The sequence below is a fragment of the Pygocentrus nattereri genome, chromosome 14 (genome assembly GCF_015220715.1).
Source record: "Pygocentrus nattereri isolate fPygNat1 chromosome 14, fPygNat1.pri, whole genome shotgun sequence".
NCBI lineage: Eukaryota > Metazoa > Chordata > Actinopteri > Characiformes > Serrasalmidae > Pygocentrus > Pygocentrus nattereri.
This window is the reverse complement of record NC_051224.1, coordinates 18,320,726-18,345,505: the sequence shown is the minus strand read 5'-3', so window position 1 is coordinate 18,345,505 and position 24,780 is coordinate 18,320,726. Positions and strand designations below refer to the sequence as shown.

The following is a 24,780-nucleotide window of genomic DNA, read 5'->3' as shown; positions in this document are numbered from 1 at the left end:
AACTATCCCTTTGAGCCTCGTTTTCTTATTTCAGACAGTAGGAAATACCACACGGCACACGTTACATCTTAGAGCCTTCAGCGGAAAGACTCAATCCCACAAGGTCACGCCCTGATATGCTCAGGTCCAGTGCAATACTTCCGAAAGAGTAGATTCAAAAACAGACAGAGAAATACGAACAAACAGTAGGTCTGAGTCAGTGAACGAGAGAGCGCTATAAGAGATAAGAGAGAGAGAGAGAGAGAGAGAGAGGGGAAGGAGTTAAGCAAGAGAAAAAGATAAATAGAGAGAAAACAGAGAATGAGATAAGAGAGAAATGGATATAAATGGGAAAGATGAAAGGGAATGGGAGAAAGAGAGCAAGAAATAGAGCGTTAAGAAAGAGAAATGAGAAAGAGCTGGAGAAAATAGGAAGAGATACAGCAAGAGAAAGAGAATGATGTATATAAAGGTTTACAGAACACCTACAAGATATTTTTCATGATAAACGTTGTTGGTTGTGAATCTTAAACAAATGAGAAATATCACTGATGTATTATGAGTAAGATAATTATTAGAGAACTAAAATGTTTTCCATTTTACATCAGCTGCTGTTCTTTTCACAAAACAGTTAATGTTACAAATGGATATAAAGAGTTTTGGAATTACATAATTTATCACAAGAAAAAGGTAAGAGAGAGAGAGATAAGAAAAAGATAAGAGAGATAAAGATAAGAGAGAAAAAGATGAGAGAAAAAGAAAGATGAGAGTAACAGATAAGAACAAAATTGAAAATGATAAGAGGGAATGAGATGAGAGTAAAAGATGAGAGAAAAACAGAAAAAGATAAGAGAGAAATAGATGAGAAAAGGAGAGAAGAAGAGAGAAAAAGATCAGCGAAAGATGAGAAGACCGGTGAGTTAGATAAAGATAACAGACAAAATTTCAAGAGAGAAAGAGATAACAAAAGTAAAAGAGGTAAGAGAAAAAGAGATTCTAAAGAGAGAGAGAGAGAGAGAGAGAGAGAGAGAGAGAGAGAGAGAGAGAGGTATAACTGGGTAAATTAAGGCTACAGATGAATAATTCAGTGAATGTGTAAATGTGAACACTTACATGTCATCCAGGGTGGAGTCACGTCATCATGAATATAATAAAAGACTGTGGAAAACATGAACTCAGCTTCAGGACAGAGGACTTAACATCATCATGACACTCACTCTGACTCAGAGCAAAATGATTTATTTAAAAAGTAACTTTTTCAGGATATGCTTCACAGTTTAACTATCATATTATTACTATTACTATTAATCAGCATTTGAAATACACTCATGTTCTGAAGTTTGGAATTACAGTTTTCAACAGTATAAAACCAATTCGAGATACACGTATAAAATTAATATAATGTGATTACAATGCTTTGCAACTTCAAACTGAAAACTGCAACTGAAAAGGTGCATGCTGAGCAATGTAGTCTTACACAGTCCGGTGAACCACGGGTCATCCTCCCAGGGGACGTAGCCTAAGACTGGCGGGAATGCCCCACAGTTAGACTCCACAACGTAGCCCTGGGTCGTCACAGGTGGATTGGTTACATTGGGCCGGAAGTAAGCCTTTAATGGGGCAAAGATGTTGTAGCGAACCCCCGAAATACAGCCCACTAGACCGGGACTGTTGTGCCTTTGAATGTCGTAATCAATGTCTCCAACCTCTGAGAAGGCAGAGCAGGATCAGCATTAATAAATCAATCACTTAATGAGTTTGTTACTGAAGATTTTCAGGTAATGAGTTTTTTAAAACCCTAATTATCATCATCATCATCATCATTAACTGCTAGTCCAGATAGGGTCGCGGTAGCAGTTGAGAGAGCAGAGAATCCCAGACCACCCTGTCCCCCGCAACTTCCTCCAGCTCATTCCCGGGGACCCCAAGCCGCTCCCAGGCCAACTTAGAGTTATAATCCCTCCAGCGGGTCCTAGGACGACCCCAGGGACTTGTCCCGGTAGGCTGTGCCTGGTACACCCCCACTGGCAGGTGTCCAGGGGGCATCCGGATTAGATGCCCAAACCACCTCAGCTGGCTCCTCTCAATGCGGAGGAGTAGCGGCTCTACTCTGAGCTCTTCCCGGATGACCGAGCTCCTCACTCTAACAAATAGAGTGTAGCCTGCCACCGTACGAAGAAAGCTCATTTCTGCTGCTTGTATTTATTACCCACAGCTCATGACCATAGGTGAGGGTCGGGATGTAGACCGACCGGTAAACAGAGAGCTTCGCCTTTTGGCCCAGCTCCCTCTTCACCACTACTGTCCGGTACAGTGACACATTACTGCTGCTGCCTGTCCCAGCCTTCTCACGATCCCTCTTCCCATCACTCATGAACAAGACCCTGAGATACTTAAACTCCTCCACTGGGGGCAGGTCCTTTCCCCTTACCTGGAGTGGGCATGCCATCCTTTTCCAGGCTAAGACCATGGACTCAGACTTGGAGATGCTGATCCGCATACCAACTGCTTCACACTCAGCTGCAAACCGCTCCAGCGAGCGCTGGAGGCATCCATGTGATTCAGCCAAAAGAACAACATCGTCCGCAAACAGCAGAGACGCCACCCTCCGGCCTCCACACATAATGACCTCCTGACCCCGGCTACGCCCTGACATTCTGTCCATGAATATCACGAACAGGAGTGGAGACAGGGCACCACCCTGGCAGAGCCCAAAGCTAACACTGAAAGAGTCTGACTTAATGGCGAGTATACGAACACAGCTCTCACTCCAGGAGTACAGAAATTGGATGGCTTGGATGTCCCATATACTCGCCGAGTCAGACTCTTTCAGTAGCACCAGCACTCCATACTCCCAGTGGACCCCCCACAAGATATCTTGAGGAACAAGATATCTTGGGTTGGCAAACTCCCATGCCCCCTCAGCAATCTATGAGAGGGTGAAAAGCTGGTCCATTTTCCACGGCCGGGGAGGAATCCGCATTGTTCCTCCTCAATCTGAGGTTCAACTATCGGTCAGAGTCTCCTTTCCAGCACCTTGGCATAGACTTTCCCAGGGAGGCTGAGCAGTGTGATACCCCGATAGTTGGCACACACCCTCTGGTCCCCCTTTTTAAAAATAGGGACCACCACCCCGGTCTGCCAGTCCAAGGGTACTGTTCCAGAGGTCCATGCAATATTACAGAGGCGTGTTAGTCAAGACAGCCCCACAATATCCAGAACCTTAAGCATCTCTGGACGAATCTCATATACCCCCAGTGCCTTGCCTGTGAGGAGCTTAACAACTACCTCAGTGACCTCCACTAGGCTCTGTAGGAAGGAAGCTCTGAAACTAGGCACTGCAGGAAGGAACTAACATATTCATGGTTATGACATCACAGTCACAATTAACTGACTATAAGGTCTTGCTTTGCTTATGATATTTAAAGCTCTTAATGGTCTAGCTCCAGTATGTCTTACTGATCTATCAAAGCTCTATAGCTTGTCTCCAGACCACTTTACTCAGCTGAAGCAGGCTTACTGAATGCCCAGATCTCTTACAGCTCAGTTGGTAGAATATTATTTTCTTACAGATCCTAAATGTATGTGTTTTCTTGCTTTAAAGTTAAAGGGTTAAAAAACATAAGAGAATATGGGAGTCAGCCTTGTTCTTACCCATCACTCTGCCAAGAAAAATGGACTTAGGAGAGTCAAATCTGGGAATCTCCCCAAGAGTTAACCTCTCCACCCATGGCTCCATGTAATCCACCTAAAACACACACTTGTATGAGCACATATTAACACACACACATGGTGTTGGTGCACTGTGTTAAATTCTGTTATTTTTACCTGCGCTCTGCGTTTATTCATACCTGCGTCCACACAGTGTAGTTGTGTCTGGTGATGTTGACGAAGTGAGGAAAGCCGTCAGCCAGGTTTCTGTTGGTCAGCTGAAATTTATGCGTCAACAAGCCCAGCCGGTACCTCAGAGACAGAGTGCCTGGAAAGAAAGAGACATTATCAGCACTGACATCACCAGAATTACTTACAGTAAATTAGAAAAATGTGCATGTTTTCTTAACTAAACATATTCTTTTTTTTTAAATTATCTTTTTATTGGATTTTTCCAGGGATGCATGTATAAAATAGAATAAGAAGGAAAAAAAAAATAATAAAAGTAAATAACAATAAAAAATAAATAATATATATAAGGCAACTGAGCAGGGCATATAGAATTACAAACAAGGGAACATAGAGACAAGTAAATAAGTCATGGATTGAGTATGCATAGATTTCCAAATATACGCACAAAGGAGACCATATCTTCCAAAATTTTCCTGAGTTATGGTGCAGATCAAATGTCAGTTTCTCCAAAGGTAAAAACTTAGTTATCTGTGTAAACCACATCCTGACTGAGGGTATCTCAGATTTAGACCACAGCAATAGAATGCATTTTTTAGCCAAGTACAGAAGTGTGTTCAATGCATAAACAATATCAGTGTTCAAGCTATCAGGGTATAAGTTCAACAGGTAGATACAAGGTGTAACTAACCGTGTCTGTGTGATACTTTTGTATAAACAGCCTGAGAGTGAGTTGGGTCTTTTAATTTGACATGCTCAGCATGAGACAGGTGAGCAGGAAGTGAGGTGAGTCAGGTGGCTCTTTAAGTAAAATGGTGGGAGCCATTGTTCCCCAAGGACAATGGACCCACCAAACAATCCGCTCATTCAAAGGTTTTGAATATTGGCACTCTGCTGTAGGTGAATAAGGTAAAGTTGTTATTTGGTAAAATCTATTGATTTTTAGTGAATGTATTTAGCCAATCGGTTGTTGTGCTGCTTGAACTGTTGTTGAAATGCTGAGCATGTTGTGTCTTAGATTGTTGAAATTTTATATTTTGTAGGTGCTGATAAATTGAAATGAGTGTATTTTAATGTGTGGGACTGGTTTTATCTTGTGACTTAAGTGTTTTCCTGTGTTTTGTTTTTGTTTTTTGGTATTTAGTTCTTACGGTGTGTTTACGCGAAGAAATGAATAAAGGACGCATAGACCATCAGTTTGAGAGCCAAACCGTTATTCAGCAGGGATGCTACACAAGGTGACAATTCAAAATCTAGTTCGAACACCTTCTGTATGACAGAGTGAACTTCCTTCCAATAGCTAAGATCTCTATCACAGTTCCAAAACATATGTATAACCGAGCCAACTTCACTTTTACATTTAAAACATAGACTGGACAAGCTGGGAAACATCCTATGTAGACGAACAGGTGTTAAATAAAAACGATGAATAAATTTGAAATTTTGCTCATGTTGAGCTACAGAAGTGCATTTAGGAAATGTCTGCTTACATACCCGACACCATTCATCATCACTAAAAGATACGGTAAGGTCACGTTCCCATAAGGTCCTCAATGCGTTATAGGATGAGACGCTCGTACTTGACAACAGTCTATAAAAGGCTGAAATCTTGCCTTTGAGGCTGTTAGAAGACAGTAACAGTTCCTCTAAGCCTGTAAGCTCCATTCGTATTTTACCCTCTTTTTTTCAGAGACTCAAAGAAATGTCTTAATTGTAAAAATTTATAAAACTCTTTATTCTGTATTTCAAAATGTTTTTTTATTTCTTCAAACGGTTTAAATATGTCTTTTGTGACTAGTTGAGAGAAGTTTATTATTCCTCTTGATCTCCAACTCAAGGAGCCAATGTTTCTAATCTGTGGAGGAAGATCAGGATTAAGGGCTAATGGGGACCATAAAGATACATCAGATGGAATGTTTAAGTGTTTTCTAATGTCTTTCCAGGCCATAAGCGTATTAAGAACTGAATAATTATCTATGGCAAATTGGATCTTATGAAAATTGTAAATAAATGGTATTGAGCCAAGTTGTCTTGGTCGGCACGAATAGGATTCTATAGCTAGCCAGCGTGAGTCGCTTCTGTCCATAAACCAGCTCATCATATGTTTTAGTTGGGCAGACCAATAGTAATGTTGCAAATTAGGTAACGATGCCCCTCCCAGTTCTTTGGGTTTGAAAAGTGTCAATAATTTAATTTGTGGCTTTTTATTATTCCAAACATACCTTGAGAATAAATTGTTGATTCTCTTAAAAAAAACAGAGGGCAAATAACACAGAAGGTTCTGGAATAGGTAGTTCAGTCTGGGAAGTAAAGTCATTTTGATAGCATTGATTCTCCCAAAAAGGGAAATGGGTAATGTAGACCAGTTGGCCAAATCTTGTTCAATTCTTGTAATTAATGAAGGACAGTTTCTTTCAAACAGTTGCTGAAGCTTAGATGTGATGATGATGATTCCTAAATATTTAAAGGATTTTACTACCTGAAGTGAGTAATTTAGCATAGTTGTAGGTGAGATATTGAAGCACATTGCCATGGATTTGTTGAAATTAATTCTGTATCCTGAAAACTTACTATATTGAGATATTGTATTAAAGATTGCTGACATTGAGGTCTGTGGATCAGATAGATATAATAATACATCGTCTGCATATAAGGATATGCGATGGTCTACTTTGTCTATTGTTATGCCTGATATGTCAACCCTTGATCTAATTAACTGGGCCAGAGGTTCTATCGCTAACGTAAATAATAAAGGGGAGAGAGGGCACCCTTGATGACAACCTCTATAAATTGGAAACTTGTCAGATAGCAAATTGTTTGTATTGACTGAAGCCATGGGATTTGAATATAGAAGTTTAATAAATTTAATAAAATTAGAGCCGAGGTTGAACTTTTCTAAAACTGTAAATAAAAACCCCCATTCCACCCTGTCGAATGCTTTTTCAGCATCTAGCGATACAATCATTGCAGGAATTTTGTTTTTATTTATGTGATCAATAATATTTAATAATCGCCGTACATCATCTGGTCCGTATCTCATTTTGACAAATCCAGTCTGGTCTGGAAAAATTAGCTTTGGGAGCAGTGATTCCAGTCTACGTGCCAATACTTTTGCAATAATCTTAAAGTCTACATTAAGTAAGCTAATTGGCCGATATGATGAACATTCTAGCGGATCTTTGTCTGTTTTTAGCAACAGGCTGATGGTAGCCAGGCTCCATGTCTCAGGTGTTATGTTTTTTTCCAGCATCTCATCAAGAACAGGCATAAGAATGGGATTTATCTCAGGCCAAAATGATTTGTAAAATTCCAAGGGATAACCATCCTGACCTGGTGATTTTCCAGAAGGCATGGACTGGATAGCTTCCCACACTTCCTCCGGAGCAAATGGGGCACCCAAAGAATCTCTGTCTGACTCTGACACACTAGGGAGTGAGATTTTATCTAACTAGAATTTTATTTCATCCTCTGAGTCTGAGTACTCGGAAGAGTAAAGTATTTTGTAAAAATCACAGAATGAGTTATTTATCAAGCAGGGATCATGAGTAACAATACCAGATGATGTCCGGGTCGCCTTTATAGTTCTGTCATTCTGGAGCTTTTTCAGTTGATACGCTAATAGATAGCTAGGCTTATTCCCGGATTCATAATATTTTTGCTTGGTAATAAATAGAAGTTTTTTAGCCTGTTCCGTGTATTCCGTGTTCAGTTTTAACTTGATGCTAATAAGTCGATTCCAAATGGATTGAGTTGGAGTGTTTTTATGTTGTTGTTCCAAATAAGTGACCTCTGCCTCCAATTCTTCCCTTTCTAATGCTCGTTTTTTGGACTGAAAAGATGTATATGCGATCAGATGTCCTCTCAAAGTGGCTTTAAAAGCATCCCACTTGGTTGCATAAGAAGTGGGAGAATCTTGATTTTCCCTCCAGTATTGTAATATTTTCTCTCGAGTGTCAGAACAGAAAGATTCATTTTTCAAAAGAGATGAATTGAACCTCCAGTTGGAGGTCCTTGGGATTGTTAAGTTAAGGTCAACCTTTAAATATACTGGACTATGATCTGACAACACAATAGGACCTATCCAACATTCTCTTACCTTGTGTATGAAAGTGAATGGAATAAAGTAATAATCTAGTCTGGAATAAGATTTGTGTGGATTAGAGTAAAATGTGTAGTCTCTATCCACAGGATGTAGTTCTCGCCATACATCTGCTAAGCCTGAGTTCTGACATAAAAACCTGAGTGTATGAGACGACTTTGGATTGGACATGGGGGCGGAAGAGGATTTATCTAGCATAGAGTTTAAAATGCAAAAAATCACCCGCTATAAGTCCAAAACCTTTGCAATGCTGGTTAAATAGCAGAACCATACGAGACATAAACCTAGGGCAGTCTTCATTGGGGGCATATATGTTTAGAATGGTGAGATCCTGACCAAAGATAAAACCGGTAATCAATATATATCGGCCTTCCGGGTCGTATTCTTCTTTCTCAAGAATAAATGGAACATTCTTATGTACAAGAATAGCAGTTCCTCTTCTGTTGGGACCGAATGAGGAAAAGTAAATTTGACCTACCCAATCTCTCTTCAATTTTAAATGTTCTGTGTTAGACAAATGTGTTTCCTGTAGTAGAGCAATGGATACCTTTTCTTTCTTTAAAAATGTCAAGATCTTTTTCCTTTTAACCACATGTCCTATGCCCTTAACATTCCAGGATAACTAAACATATTCTAACCTTTAAACATCACAGTAAATATTTGTGTTGGTGACAAAATTAAATGAATTAAGCCTACATCAAAAAAACTTAGCAGCTGAAACTGTTGCATACACTTTCTTCATGGAAACAGTCTGAACACAAGAAAATGTATAGCCCTTGTCCTGACCCTTGCTTATCATGTGTTTTTTATAGATTCCTGTTTTGTGTATTTATTCCTAATGTTTTTTACGTTGTCAGGGTCTATTTATATGTGCTCTGTTTTGTAGATCTAGTACTTTCTTATGTAGTTTTCTTGTTTAGCTTCTCCTTTGTTTCTGTTTTTTCCTTGCTGCTTTTATCATGGACAACAATACATTTTTCAGCTTCCTACTTCCTTGTCTCCTTTATCTTCCAAGCAGTCTTAAGTGACAACAAAAGCATTTTTAATGCATTTGGCAAATTCTGCCATCCAGAGCCATTTACAATTAATGATGCTACAGTACGAGGTGAATGTAGAGTTCAGGACTCTTATTGGTATAGTGGGGTGTGCTTGCCAAGATAGGCAAGATAGTCGAACGCCAGTATGCTGCATGGAGGGCAACAGTGCTACTACACCAACATTAAACTGTAAGTTGCTCTGGATAAGGCTGTCGGCCATGTGGCAATGTCAATGTAAATGTAATTATAATTTTTTTCTCACATGTAACAAGCAGAGAAATTCCTTCAAAATTGAGAGTTTAAAACTTAAGTAAGTATTTGCAGTTTTACATTTTTGCCTTGATTGGGTAGTTTCTTAACCCTGTAAATGGCCACGGCCCACCAGCAGGCCCAAAGTTTTAATACCCACTTCTATAATCGAGAAGAATAGCACAGCCAGTTTGCACTGGCATCCCTGTAGTTACTAAATAATAAGCCTTGGTATGTAATAAGTCTGTGATTTTAAGGGGTTAACATAAAAAAAAAAAACAGCAAATTCAGAAGTGCAGCCTCGAGCCTGTAGAGAATGAAAATGGAATGTAAAGGTTTTTTTTTAATGTAAACTGTCAAAGAAAATGTTAATTTATTAAAATAGGTACATTCACAAGCAAAGTATGTGTGTGTGTGTGTGTGTATGTGTGTAGGTATGTATGTATGTATGTGTAGGGGTGTGTGTGTGTGTGTGTGTGTGTGTGTAGGTATGTATGTATGTATGTGTAGGGGTGTGTGTGTGTGTGTGTGTGTAGGTATGTATGTGTAGGGGTGTGTGTGTGTGTGTGTGTATACCATCTTTCTTGAGAAGAACAGCGATGTAGTCTTTGTGGAAGGAGCTGATGTAGAGCAGGACTGCTGGCGTCTGCTGGGTGCTGAAGCTGAACTCGATGTCATCAGTGGTGGTGTTGTAGCCCAGTGTGAAGTTGTGCCAGTGGGGCTCGATCCAGAAGTTAGCCCACCATGCATCATCCGGAATAGGCTCTTTACGAATGTCATAGCGCAGCCACGCCCCGACATCGAAGTACGCTCCAATGTCTGAGAGAGGAGACAGAGAGAAGAACGTACCGGTCACTCTTGCTACCACTTGGACGTGGACGCTCTGGTTACAAGACACACCTTTTTTATTATTTACTTTTTCACGCAAAACACATTACATTTACTATTTGAAGCTTATCTCTGGCAACGATGAAAGTTTGAAACTTCGCTCTCTGAAACAAGTGAAAATGGCCAAAGTGCAGGTTTAAACTTTAAACTATGAAACTTTGATGTGGAGAAATAACATCTTTTATGCCATGTTTCTGTCACTGTTTAGCAGCGACACAAAGCAAAGTTAGTAGCACAAAAATATCAATCAAATTAAGTTATTACACAGCTAGCTTTATTTATGTAAATACTAGGAGTGTGATGCTTCACAAAATTCGTCATTTTAAACAAAATACTGTGTATCTTGATTTAATACATTTAAGTTTATTAAAGCATTCAATCTTACAAAGGTGCGGTATTTGAAACAATTCTGTTTGATAGCTTAATATGCTAGCTATGAGCTAATGTTTTAGCCCCAAGCTAACACTCTAGCTAAAGCTAACATGCTAGTCAGATGCAACGATATGGTACATTACAATACAATGCAATGCTGTACTGCACTGAGTAAATCAAATGTGTAGCAAAATGATGTTAGAGCACAAGTCTACACTTCTAATCATATTAGGCACATATTTGGACAGGTTATGATAGATTAGGATCAATCAGATAAAAATCTCTCTTTGAACATAGATTTCCACCATTTTTACTTCTGGCAGTCCTTTGGAACATATCTAAATCCACAAAATAGACATCAGCATTGATCCTGAATTGCACAGACAGATTAACTGCACGCAACACGGCCTGCACACAAACGCCTAAACTCATTATTCTCCATAAATTTTCAACGCTCAAATTAAATCCATTTAATCTTGATTAGATTTAGTTATATGAGATCTAATGAAATGATGCTGCAGAGGCATGGCGGTATTAAATAGCCATGCCAGCGGCTGTTAATAAGGAGCGTCAGAGTAAAACATGATTCACTTCAGAATGAGGATTTTGGTGACACAAAATATTACCAGCCAGATTAGTTTTAATAACACACTAATTCACAAATCAGACAAATCCTTCTGACCCAGACACTGCAGCTACAAAATTAAGGTGTAAAGGACATTTGTGTGAACAGTAGTCTTTAATGTTGTTGCTTGAACAAAACCTAATATCTACAAAAAAGTAACGTTGCAGGTGAAGTTCATATAAAAAGATTTTATTTTGAGTCATTTTGGGCCATTTCTGTCATCATCAATGTAAAACAGCAATAACTGAAACAAGATTCTGTTCAAACAGAGACAATATGATAAAACTTTTTTAAAGGTTTGTCTCCAAACCTTTGATGGGCAGTGTATCTGCGCCGCCTTACCTAAGTGGCAGTAGTAGCCGTCAAAGGCTGTGTTGTTGCAGTCGCAGGTGTATGACGCATAGCCGTCGATGCACTGGCCTCCGTTTCTGCAGGGTATTGAGGCATTTAAACACGCTCCTGTACAGTTCCTCCTGATCCCGTTCCGCTCATCCACTTTTCCTTCCAGATCCACAGGAACCCCGTTCATCCGCAGGCCACGCAGACAGCCCAGGAATGGCCGCAGGGTGTGATTAGCAGCACCTGCGCACGAGGTGTTTTAACATGAAGATCAATTATAAATAACAAATGAGATCTTTCAGGAGGTTTTTAGCTCATCCCAGGATACAACTCAGATTAATGCATGTGGCAAAATGACCAATGTTAAATCAACATGCACTCACATATTTACAGCATACATCTGAGAGTAGAATAACTGTACTGTACTGTACTGTAACTAGTACAAGGTATTCAGTAAGTACTCTACATTATTCAGTAATTAGTACAAGTGATTCAGTAACTACTATAAATTATTCAGCAACTACTGTAAATGATTCAGTAACTACCATACATTACACCAATTGATTCAGTAACTACTATAAATTATCCAGTAACTACCATAAATTATTCAGGAACTTCTGTAAATGATTCAGTAACAACTATGCATTATTCAGTAATTACTGCAATTGATCCAGTAACTGCTATAAATGATTCAGTAACTACGATAAATGATTCAGTAACTACTGTAAATGATTTGGTGACTACTATAAATGATTCAGTAACTACTATAAATGACTGAATATTCATTTAGAAACTCGCTATCTTATGTTGAGCAGGCTGTTACAACTACCTTAACCAAAAACCACCCAGAACTGTGTTCGCACCTACGAGCAGGGGTTGGGTAAACTGCATGTTGATGTAAGTCTGGCCAGGAAACTTGTGTATGGCTGGAGGGAAGAAGTCCACTTTGAGTCGTGCCATTTTAGCATTGATTTCTGCCTCCACGTAGTGCCACTCATTATCATTCAGAGCCTTTGGAGTGCGCAGGGTCACGTTTCTGATCCCATCACCCACCATGAAGATGAATATCACCTCAGTAGTGGCTGAGAGAGAGAAAAAGAAACCGAGAGAATGCAGTGAGAGAGAGGATTGAATGAATCTCATTTCAAAAGGCTGAATTAAAGTGTCATCTTTTCATTGTTTATATATTTCTCCTCTATTTATCTGTTTAATTTTCTAACTTTTCCCACTTTCTTGACTCCAGCCTGTTTAATCTATTTCCCCTTTATTTACCTCATTGCTTACAATACAATGAGTGGGGTGTGTCTTAAATGCCTGGATGTATCTGATGCATCATTGACTAATCACTCTGCACTCCAGGATACAGCAGAACCACAAAAGGGGTCTCCAGGTCTGAGAATGAGAGAAAATGAACGCTCACAGTTCAGCTCGATCCTGATAAAGTTACGCAGATGGTCATCAGAGTTCTCCAGGAAGACCCCATTGGTGCGGTAAGTCCTAAAGTGGAAGGTGATGTCAGCACTGTTGCCAGGTCTGAAGGTGGGGAAGGTCAGGTAGGTGGGCTTAGTGATGGCAATGGTGTTCCAGATGCTTCCTGTAAGATGGGACCAAGGGAAGAAAAGCTAAACTGCCTTCAGGAAATAAATAATGAACTATATTGCTAGTTAAGATAATAAATCATCTGAACTGCCTACAGGAGGGTGGGACATTACTGGAAAAATCAACATCACGTATATTATTAAGGTGCTGGACCACCAGAACAGCTTCAATGCACCCTGTCATAGATTCTCCACATCTGGAGGGATGGAACATCATTTGTCCAAAAGATATTCCCTCTATTTGTGGTTTTATTATGGTGGTGGGAAGCACTGTCTAACATGTATGTCCTAATTCTCCCTTAGGAGTTCAACTGGGTTGAGATGTGGTGACTGTAAAGGCATATGATTTATATCATTTTCATACTCTTTAAACCATTCAGAGACACCTCATGCCCTGTTAATGGAGGCACCGTAATCCTGGAAGAGGCCACTCTTATCTGGGTAGAACTGTTTCATCTCAGGATAAAGGTGACCTGTCAAAAAAATGCTGTACTGCTTTACTGTCCCTCAAAGCCAAAGGTATGAAAGTGGGTTCCTTCTGGGCTGCAGCTCTGCAGAGATTAGCATTTTCCATCTGAAGTCAACTCACAAAGATGTTGCTGAGGAAGACCTGAGGTGAAACACTACAGTCTACAGATCGTCCTGACAGGACTGACATCTGACATGCTCTAAGGCCCATGTGTCAAACACAAGGTCCGTGGGCCAAATCAGGATCAGACACAATCCTGTCCGGCCTGCAAAAGCATTTTGATTTTCTATTAATAGAAGCCTGTTTCACAATGCACTGCACTACAGTCCCCATCATGCACTGCAATTTAATGTGCAATTTCATACCCCAACAACAACCTACGGGACAACAGTTACACCTCCGTCCTACACAGTTCCACACCAGTCGTATCAGCAAACAACTAACTGCAGTTCAGCTAATATAAATACCAAAAATCAGCTCAGAAATTGAGCCCATGTCTTAGTAAACCTGCAGCAAATAAAGGATGTCAGGTGTCTAGTTCAAGCAAATAGGTATGTTCAAAAGACTGAGCTCCTGGGGACGTTTAAATTTGGAATATTTCAAGTATTCATGTAATATTTAAAGGTCTACTACAAGTGATTTATATATTACTGTTAACATTTTGCATATTTTTTAAATGAACAATGGCTAAATGTAAATTAAAGATTAAATAAAACATAGATGTTCTCTGGCCCATGGATTTGTTGAGATTTTTTAATATGGCCCTTTTAGTGGCTGAGTTTGACACCCCTGCTCTGAGGGGACAAGAGACCCAAACCATGCCAACAAAACACCTACAAAGCTAAATAGAGTCAGTAAAGCCCCACATTGCAGGGGTACAGCATTCAGGCCTGTACCATTCTACTGACCAACACAACACTTCAAGAAGTTTACATTACACAATATATTGCAATATTTATTTTTTTCTATTTTTAGTTTTTCAAGCAGCGTTGTAGACCAGTGCTAATAGTTTCTACACTACAATACTCTCAAATGTCCAGTCTTTGCAATGAGGGGTTTATGCACTGCAATGTCCCTGTCTATGAAGTTTTGGACTGTTAATGCTGATACAGTCTGATCACAGCCTTCATTGGCATTCTCAGCCATCTGAGGAAAAGCTGCTTCTCTGTTTTCCTTACAAATTGCACTAATGCACGAGCATCACATTCACTCAATGTGTGCTTTTAACCACAATTTCCAAACATATTTACTCATGTCTTTCCCACAGATCTAAATACAGATGTCAATTTAATCACTGTTCCTCCCGAAGCACCATCTCCTGCCATCCGTTCCCCAAGAATGAAATCTCATTCAAGGCACTTAGCTCTTTCTAAGGCACTTAGCTCTTTTCCTGTTGATCCAAAATTGAGGTCAACTGAGCCTGATCTGCATTTTTATAAATGTCACAAAGCATGACAGGATGTTAACTGCTTAAGTACACCTGTCTGCAAGCATTCACACAGTTTCTCTGCACATTTAATCAGGTTTTTCATTTGTTATTCGTTTTTATCTATCTATCTATCTATCTATCTATCTATCTATCTATCTATCTATCTATCTATCTATCTATCTATCTATCTATCTATCTAAGTTTGGGCACTTTCTTTTTTTTTCTTTTTTTTTTTTTTTAACCCAATTTTCTCCCCAATTTAGTCATCTCCAATTCTACCTGCTAGTTAGGACTCCCCCAGTCACACAATACTACCAATAAGGAGGAGGGTGAAGACTAGCACAGGCTTCCTCCGACACCTGTGAAGCCACTGAAACTTTTCAAACTTCCGCTCACGCAAAATCACTGGACAGCTGAACGCGCTCGGAGGAAAGCCCCAACTACCAGATGTTCTTCATCTCTTTATGAAAATAAAGGAACCTTCTGTTTTATTTGACTTCAATTTAAGTACTTTGCCACCACAATATCTAATACTCACGGTCTCCATAACAGCGCAGTGGACCTACGCTGAAGTGAGCCTCTGAGCCAGTACGATTTGTGTCACCAATGACAACTCTTCTCACAGGCAAGTGGTCTCGGAACATCACATAGCCCTTATCAGCATACCTTAAACAGAAGAACCAGGCAGAGATGTCTACATGTATCATAGGTCTTCACAATCTCATATGATTTGCTGTGGAACTCTAGTCTGATCTCGAGACTTTTTCAATCGTCGTAGACATGTTTTGGACTCGGCTATTTGTACTCATGGTATCTGGTCACAGCCAGGAAAATTCAATTACCACTTACAAAAGAACACTTTCTTTCTTTTAACTGTCACCAGCACTCACTCAGGAGTAGTCTTTGCAGTAGGCAAAGGTAGGCAGCCATTAGCCAAGGGCCCCATTATAATAGATAACGTATATATTTACACATGTTGAAACTAGCTGTTATTTGCAATTACAGTGATTATTTTCAGTAATTTCAACCTAGCCACACCTTACGATCGTAGATACTTTTCCATACCGTTACATGATGACACAACTGCATAAAGACAGACTAGCATGAAAAAGGCAATTAAATGATAATTAAGTGATAATTACTAAAAAGCAATTTATTACAAGTTACTAATCACTTCTAGTAAACTATGAAGGGAATAAGTTACTTATTGTTTCTCGGAAAAAATATTAATTTCTTTTTTACGATGTATCAAATTATCTCACAATATTGATAGATCATGTTGAAATCAACAAAGACCAGCAAAGACCAAGTACAAACGCAGGGCTTAAATACAACAGGGATAACAAGGGACAGGTGGAAAACAGGTGGAGACAATCAGGGGAGGAGAAACCAAACAAGGGGTAGGACTAGAACACCAAAACAAATGCACATGGAATAAACCAAAACATGAACACATGGGAGATCAAAACACAACAGGAACACATGGACAGGACTGGGAGGGGCCAATCGTGACACACACACTGACTCGCGCTCAAGCAGTTTAGGGATTAAAGTGCCAACACCCAAGCAGTTTAGGGGTTGGCCAAAGCGAAATGGAGCAGAAATTTGGTTTGTCTCAATGGCAAATAGAGCTGAGCTCTGGTGCTCTAAGCTAGCACGAATGTAAACCGTTTTGCATAACATCTTTATCAAATTTTTAAAAATTTATTCACAGTGATAAAAATCCATCTCTAAGTTTGTTTCTGTCTTTAAATGGTCCTGATTGGTTCTGTCTGTATTGTTCTGGTACCATTTCGTGACCTCTTAACTAGATAAATAGAACTTAACTTATTGGCTGATATTTATCCTGTTAAATCTGAAGCAAATCAAAGCACTCTGCAACAGAGACGTCTAGTCAAGTCTGTGTTGCCAGATACAGGTAATCAAACATTTACTCATACAGCTGGTCTGTTCCATGTAAATGTGTTTTTATTGAATTTGATAGCCTGGCTGGCATAACTATGATGTTTATTCTGCTGTTTTGCTGACTGTTACACATTTTCAGCTAGCAGCTGAAGGAGTTGTTTTAGCTGACAGTATTATTGTAATTTAATATTTGTAATATAATATGTCTAATCTAAAATTTCTCAAATACAGTTACATTGGTTTTGTTATGATAGGTAGGAAGGCTAGAATTATTACATTAGTTTGAAAAACATCTGAAAAATTTGATTGGATGGCATTGAACTGTTAATGAACCATTGATTTAGACTGAGCATTAGTTGCATTAATTCAGAGTGAGCTTTTGGTTGAATTCATTCATTGTCAACATTAGGTAGATTCATTCAGAGTGGGCGTTGGATGGATTCATTCAGAGTGGGCGTTGGGTGGATTCATTCAGAGTGGGCGTTGGATGGATTCATTCAGAGCGGGCATTGAATGGATCCATTCAGAGGGGGCGTTGGGTGGATTCATTCAGAGTGGACGTTTGGTGGATTCATTCAAAGCGGGTGTTGGGTGGATTCATTCAGAGTGGGCGTTGGGTGGATTCATTCAGAGCGGGCGTTGGGTGGATCCATTCATAGTGGGCGTTTGGTGGATTCATTCAGAGTGGGCTTTGGGTGGATTCATTCAGAGTGGGCTTTGCGTGGATTCATTCAGAGTGGGCTTTGCGTGGATTCATTCAGAGTGGGCTTTGCATGGATTCATTCAGAGTGGGCTTTGGGTGGATTCATTCAGAGTGGGCTTTGGGTGGATTCATTCAGAGTGGGCTTTGGGTGGATTCATTCAGAGTGGGCTTTGGGTGGATTCATTCAGAGTGGGCTTTGGGTGGATTCATTCAGAGTGGGCGTTAGGTGGATTCATTCAGAGTGGGCGTTAGGTGGATTCATTCAGAGTGGGCTTTGGGTGGATTCATTCAGAGTGGGTGTTAGGTGGATTCATTCAGAGTGGGCTTTGGGTGGATTCATTCAGAGTGGGCTATGGGTGGATTCATTCAGAGTGGGCTATGGGTGGATTCATTCAGAGTGAGCGTTGGGTGGATTCATTCAGAGCGGGCGTTGGGTGGATTCATTCAGAGCGGGCGTTGGGTGGATTCATTCAGAGCGGGCGTTGGGTGGATTCATTCAGAGCGGGCGTTGGGTGGATGCATTCAGAGCGGGCGTTGGGTGGATTCATTCAGAGCGGGCGTTGGGTGGATTCATTCAGAGTGGGCGTTGGGTGGATGCATTCAGAGCGGGCGTTGGGTGGATTCATTCAGAGTGGGCGTTGGGTGGATTCATTCAGAGTGGGCGTTGGGTGGATTCATTCAGAGTGGGCGTTGGGTGGATTCATTCAGAGCGGGCGTTGGGTGGATCCATTCATAGTGGGCGTTGGGTGGATTCATTCAGAGCGGGCGTTGGGTGGATTCATTCAGAGTGGGCTTTGCGTGGATTCATTCAGAGTGGGCTTTGCGTGGATTCATTCAGAGTGGGCTTTGCGTGGATTCATTCAGAGTGGGCTTTGCGTGGATTCATTCAGAGTGGGCTTTGGGTGGATTCATTCAGAGTGGGCGTTAGGTGGATTCATTCAGAGTGGGCTATGGGTGGATTCATTCAGAGTGAGCGTTGGGTGGATTCATTCAGAGTGGGCTATGGGTGGATTCATTCAGAGTGGGCTATGGGTGGATTCATTCAGAGTGAGCGTTGGGTGGATTCATTCAGAGCGGGCGTTGGGTGGATGCATTCAGAGCGGGCGTTGGGTGGATGCATTCAGAGCGGGCGTTGGGTGGATTCATTCAGAGCGGGCTTTGGGTGGATTCATTCAGAGTGGGCGTTTGGTAGATTCATTCAGAGTGGGCTTTGGGTGGATTCATTCAGAGTGGGCTTTGGGTGGATTCATTCAGAGTGGGCTTTGCGTGGATTCATTCAGAGTGGGCTTTGGGTGGATTAATTCAGAGTGGATGTTGGGTGGATTCATTCAGAGTGGGCGTTGGGTGGATTCATTCAGAGTGGGCTTTGCGTGGATTCATTCAGAGTGGGCTTTGGGTGGATTCATTCAGAGTGGGCGTTGGGTGGATTCATTCAGAGTGGGCGTTGGGTGGATTCATTCAGAGTGGGCGTTGGGTGGATTCATTCAGAGTGGGCGTTGGGTGGATTCATTCAGAGTGGGCGTTGGGTGGATTCATTCAGAGCGGGCAGCTGTTGGATTCTTTTAGATTGGGCACTGGCTGCATTCATTTAACACAGCCATTGATTGCATTCAGAGTGGGCACTGAATGCAAAGAAGTTTTCAATTCCCACCACATTTGTGTTTGTAAGTAGAAGAAGAGGTATTTATTATGAATTGAATTTGAAGGAGTTATTCTTCTGGAAAGAAGTAATATGCTCTGATAGGAGGTAATGAAAGGAGACTAAGTAAAGCTTGCTCTTGAAGGAGAATTGGTTTCTGGGTTTTGGTCTTAACTCAGTCTCAACTAGTCATGATCTTGGACTTGCTTTGGTCTCAACAAAGGTGGTCTTGACTACAGCCCTAGTCCACATAAATTTCTTCAGGTTTTGCTGAATTGGTCTCATTTCCAAAGGACTTTCATTCCCATAACTCCTTGTCAAATATGATAATGCCTAATGCAGTGCTATGAATTCTCTTTTACGGAGTCTTCTTTGAGGGAAATTGGGATTTAACTGACGAGTCTGATATTTTCATTCATTCGTTCATTGATTTATCCATTCAGTCTCATGCATGCATTCATTCATTCTCACTCTTGTTCTCCCTCACCACTGCCGGTAGTCTGCATCACAGTTGCACCAGAACTTTGAGTCAGTGCAGGTTTGATTGATGGCACAGCCACATTTGCCGCTCTCAGGGAAAGAACCACCCCAGTAATCATGACTTTCATTATGACGACCAATCCAGTATGTGTAAGGCCTTCCATCTAAGTCAAGAAGAAAAGATGGAAAGGTACTATTATTAGTCTTGTCTAATATACCTTTTCTATTACTTATGATCATAAAATCACAAGCAGACCAGTGTCGGTTACATAAATCAACTAAACATCAGTGAGTTCATTTTGGTAAATTGTTACAGAAATCTCTTAGGTGTTGCCTAGGGGTGTTACAGGGAAACTCCACAGATATTTCGAAATTCTTACATTAACTCAGATGTTGTGAACAAAAGTCATTCAGTGTATTTTGATGTGAAATGATGTATCATAGAGCAATTTACCCTCCCTGAATTATTTACAGTGGTGGTGATAGGAACCACCTGCCTCTAAAAGCTCCCTCACAGAATACTTTGATACCTGGGACACTGTTGTATGACATTTTTGAGATAAGATTTTGATCAAAAACATGTTCTTTGTTTAAATACATTCAGGATAGAAAGATACTTGCAGGGTGTTAAAAGGAAAACCACTAAGAACAACATATGAGTTGCTCAATAATCTGAGTTGCTCTATAATGAACCATTTCACATCAAATCACTCTGAATGACTATATCAGCTGTTTAATTTTGCAGAAGTTTTTGAAGTCTGAATGTGGATACTGCGCCAATTTCACAATGTTATAATCAATTAGAACTGATTGTAATCATTTTCAGTAATCTATGTTCTCATTTTTTGGCCTAAATAAAATGCCGCTATTTTTGAAAATCCCCCAAAAGTTTGGCGTACTGTGTTTACTGTCTATATTCCACTACAGGTTATAGTCACATTTGTGCAATTAGTTGATTTTTAAATATAACTCGAAATCACAAAAAAATCTTAATTAAATGAAAGCCATGATGCAATGAATTATGATCAAATCTAAATCGATGTGAGATCAGAAATTTAAACCATTAGATAGATCTACTGTGTTAAGGGTAAACTCAGTGGAGTCCAGTCAGATACTTACGTGGCGTGTTTAGGAGGCGAGACTTGTAGCATGAGAACTCGATCCACTGTTCACAATATAATGACGTGTTGGCCAAAGCAGTGACTTCATCCCACGAAGCGTTCACATACTGTAGATCCCCTATATAAGGTCGGTCCACACTGGAGCCAGTTACCTTAGTGCTGTCAATGCGGTTATGCTCAATAATTGTCCAGGCCCTATTCACTAAAAGGAAACAGACAGAAAACAAAAGAACTCACAGGATCACAGCCAATAGCCCGTGTTTTTACAGCCATTATCTGGCCAAAAATCCAATTTACACCATTACACAGTACACAATCTACAAGACTGAACACTTGGACAGGTTTGGCACTTAAAACTTCAAAATGTCAAAATGGTGGTGAAAGGGTAGACAGAGTATCAGTAATTGTTTGGAAAAGACTGGGGTTTTATTATTTCTGCAACAGAAAAAGAAACCTCATTACCTATATTGTCTTTGGGCACCATTTAATGCTGTACAAACCTGGCCTTGCTTGTTTTCTTGCAGCCGCGAATAAATTACCTGGCTCTTCCACAGAAAATGAGTTTGCCTAATTGCCTGAATTCCGTTATCTAGTTAAAAGCGCTGCTTTTGGCACAAAATACTCTTTCCCTGTCTCATACGCAGGCTAAATGACCTCTGAAACAGACTGAGTGGACTTTAACTGCCAGACAGGCAGGATCAGTAAAATGTGACCTAAATGAATAATGCAAACAGGATATTAGACTATTTTAATCTGCTCTTTAACATTTACTTCTAAGACTTATTCTGAGGTTATGTGGGTTAATCTAATGTGAGATGAGTTAATGTGAGGCAACATGAGGCAATGTGAGGTGATGTGAGATGAGGACACATGAGGTGACATTAGGGTAAGGAAATGTGTGGTGTTTCAAAGAGGAAACTTGAGAAAACTTGATGTAAGGGAACATGAGGTGAGGGAATATGAGTTGGCATGTGATGAGGTGAAGAAACGTGCTAATGGTACAAAACGTAAATTAACTAAAAAACAAGGCAACATGAGAAGGAAATATGGAGTCACATATGGACTTTTGAGGTGAGGAAACATGAGGAAATATAAGGTGCAGTAACAAGAGATGAGGAAAAATTAGTTGACAGGATGTGAGGTGTGAGGTGTGAAGTGACGTGGGGAAATGGGAGGTGATATGAGGAAATGTGAGGTAACAAGTTGAGGAAACAAAGTGACGTGAGGTGACATGAAGTGAGGAAATATGAGGTAAGGTTACATGAGGTGAGGTAGCATACTGTTAGAAAGAGTGAAGTGAGGAAACATGAGTTAATGAAATGTGGAGTTACAGGAGTAAATGTGAGGTGAGAAAATTAGGAAATGTGAGGCGGGGACACATGAGTTGACATGAGGTGCCATGAAGTGATGAAACATGAGGTGATGTGAGTTCAGGACACGTGAGGTGCATGTGAGGAAACGTGAGGTGATGAAACTTGAGGAAACAAGGTACTGTGAGGTAAAATGAAGTGGGGAATCGTTATGTGATGTGAGAAGATGTGAGGGGAGAAAACGTGAGCTGACACGAAATGAGGTCATATGAGGAAGTAATATGACGTGAGGAAATGTGAGTTGACATTAAATGATATGAAGTTATGAATGTGAAATGAGATAATGTCAGGTGGTACGAGGAGACATGAGATGAGGATATGTCAGATAACGTGAAGCGAGGGCCTTACTCTTCATCTTGCAGTAGACAGTGAAAGGCTTCAGCGGGCCGCTCAGATCGGGGTCTATGGTGTAGTTGCCTGACCAATACTTTCCATTCAGTCTGTACGCTTCACACGACTCTCTATAGACCGCTGTCAAGATAAGAGAGAGAAATCATTCATTTTTTGTAGCACAGACACATCAGACTAATGCTCATATGTATCATCTCTGAAACTCACAGTTATGACAGACTTCCCCTTTGTAGCCCGTGCTGTTGCAAATGCACAAGAAGTCGTTCCAGGACTGAATACACCTGCCCTCATGCTCACATGGGTTTGGAGTACACCTGAGAAAACACAAGCCATGACATAATGGAGATGTGAGTAACACTCCGGTAAACATGGCCGATTCTGAGCTGTCTGTCCAGTCTTTGAGCAACAGCATATAAATCTGATGTGTTCCCCTTTATGTCTCTAGTCTGTCACTCCAGAGTGATGAGCCTTATCGCCTACATTATTATTCCTCTTTAAAGTAAAAGAGCAGCCTTGATCCCAACAGATACAACCGTACAGAGGCTGGGGAGGAGCAGACAGACACCTTTATTATATGTGAGGGCTCAGAGAAATACTGGTCTGATGTCTATGCCTTTGCTCTACAAATCCTCAAGCCCAAAATGTCTGGCAATTTTGTGTGATTTGTCTGTCAGTCAGTCAGAATCGTGAGATTAACCAACTGATCTCGCAGCTGCAATTAGCAGTAACACAAACATGATGTAATTCAATACTCATTTCACACTCATAGCTTGAAACAAGTAGAGACCTTCTGTTGAAAGAGTGGAGTAGTAAAATAATGCTTGTACACAGAGTTAGACAGGGTTTCCTTCTAAGCCACAGCTCTGAAGATATTTGTATTCTGATTCAACTTGTCAGCTAAAAGCCTTCATGAGACATTTTTGGAGTGTCAGAAGAGAAAAAGATCTTTTTGTCAGAGCTACGGCCCAAACGGAAAATGTCTCAGCTTTTCTGTGTCTCAGGAGAAATGAAGCCGATATCAGTATTGCATTAATGAAGGATTAACAACTTACGCATTTGCCCTTTAGGAGAAAAGTAGATTAACATGAGCGCTTCACTGTAAGAATTCTTGGAGATAAATGAGAAAAGAGTTCGTCTTCCACACTGATTGACTGATGTAAGTGTTCTGAGATGTAGAACTCGGCTACATAAGAAAATGATGAACTCAATCTTTTAACATGCGTATTATTCCGACCAAGAAGGTTAATTAATCTGTGAGACTATATTGAGATTAAAGTGAGAAATTCAAGAGCGTTGTTTCTCAGGAGCTACACTTCAGGAACGTGGAAACTGCTAAAGTCTCACACTGATTTTGAGTAGAGTTTAAGAATTTAAGACGAAGTAAATGAGATCACAATTAGAGTAAGATACTTTCTCTAGGAAGACAAAGCACAAAGTCGCTCTGGATAAGATGTAAATGTAAATGAATGTAATGAATGTTAATGCAAATGAAAATGAGTATTTTCACCCAGTTTACCCAGTTTCACATCCCTGTGCTGGAAAATATTCTACATTTCTGCCGCACTTTAACCTATAAAGAGGAAAGATATTCCTTGTGGTATCTTTCAAACGACAGCTCACCGTGGTTTAGGTACACATGCACTCAAAAAATTATTTATGGCCACCATAAGCATTAAGCACATTTTTTATATAAAAATATACTGTACTTATGTATATTCATTAGAAACAACCCAATTTGGATCGATGCACATGTGAAACGCATCACCAACCAGGAAATTGCTTCAGCTGGCAGGGTGGCTATGAAATGGCTCTCGTTATTCAGTGTAACTGCAATCAAATAGTGATGCACATTAACGTAATGTGTGTTTTTAATGTTTTTGAACAGATATTAATGTTTGATTTTGGTTATTTTGAGAGATACTCCAGACAACACCAGCGCACTAGCTAGCTAGCATCCTTGCTAGGTCTGCTGTGATGTTAACAGGTACAAAAGATAGATTAAATGAACAGTAGCAGTGATTTATTGTGAAGCAGAGTACATAAAGATTAATATTCCGATAATATTCAAACCAACAGTTCATGGTTTTTGTAACTGTAGGTGACCTCGACTTATTAGCATGGCATGAAGTGACTGATAGCGTTAGCTGGCTAACTGGCTAAAGTTAGACATCCTTCTGTATCCACTGCTATGTTGTCAGCTACAGTCTTGAGTTAATGTTAGAGCAGGTTACGTTAGAGAGACCACAGAGGGGGAAAAAAAACCCTCAGAAGAAAAGAGGATATTAAC

General features: G+C 40.2%; 1 protein-coding gene across 1 annotated transcript in view; it reads right to left on the bottom strand.

Moving 5' to 3' along the window:
• The window catches only part of cntnap1 (contactin associated protein 1), a 77,432-nt gene that overhangs the window by 10,405 nt on the left and 42,247 nt on the right, over positions 1-24,780 (bottom strand). The window contains exons 11-23 of the mRNA XM_017697511.2: positions 22,701-22,807; positions 22,491-22,613; positions 20,771-20,974; positions 19,659-19,815; positions 15,463-15,590; positions 12,849-13,022; positions 12,292-12,510; positions 11,432-11,671; positions 9,781-10,023; positions 3,831-3,958; positions 3,634-3,727; positions 1,457-1,687; positions 1,093-1,137 (exon numbers count right to left, since the gene is read on the bottom strand). Of these exons, the coding sequence (XP_017553000.1) occupies positions 1,093-1,137; positions 1,457-1,687; positions 3,634-3,727; positions 3,831-3,958; positions 9,781-10,023; positions 11,432-11,671; positions 12,292-12,510; positions 12,849-13,022; positions 15,463-15,590; positions 19,659-19,815; positions 20,771-20,974; positions 22,491-22,613; positions 22,701-22,807 (2,093 nt within the window). The remainder of the gene's footprint in view (positions 1-1,092; positions 1,138-1,456; positions 1,688-3,633; positions 3,728-3,830; positions 3,959-9,780; positions 10,024-11,431; positions 11,672-12,291; positions 12,511-12,848; positions 13,023-15,462; positions 15,591-19,658; positions 19,816-20,770; positions 20,975-22,490; positions 22,614-22,700; positions 22,808-24,780) is intronic.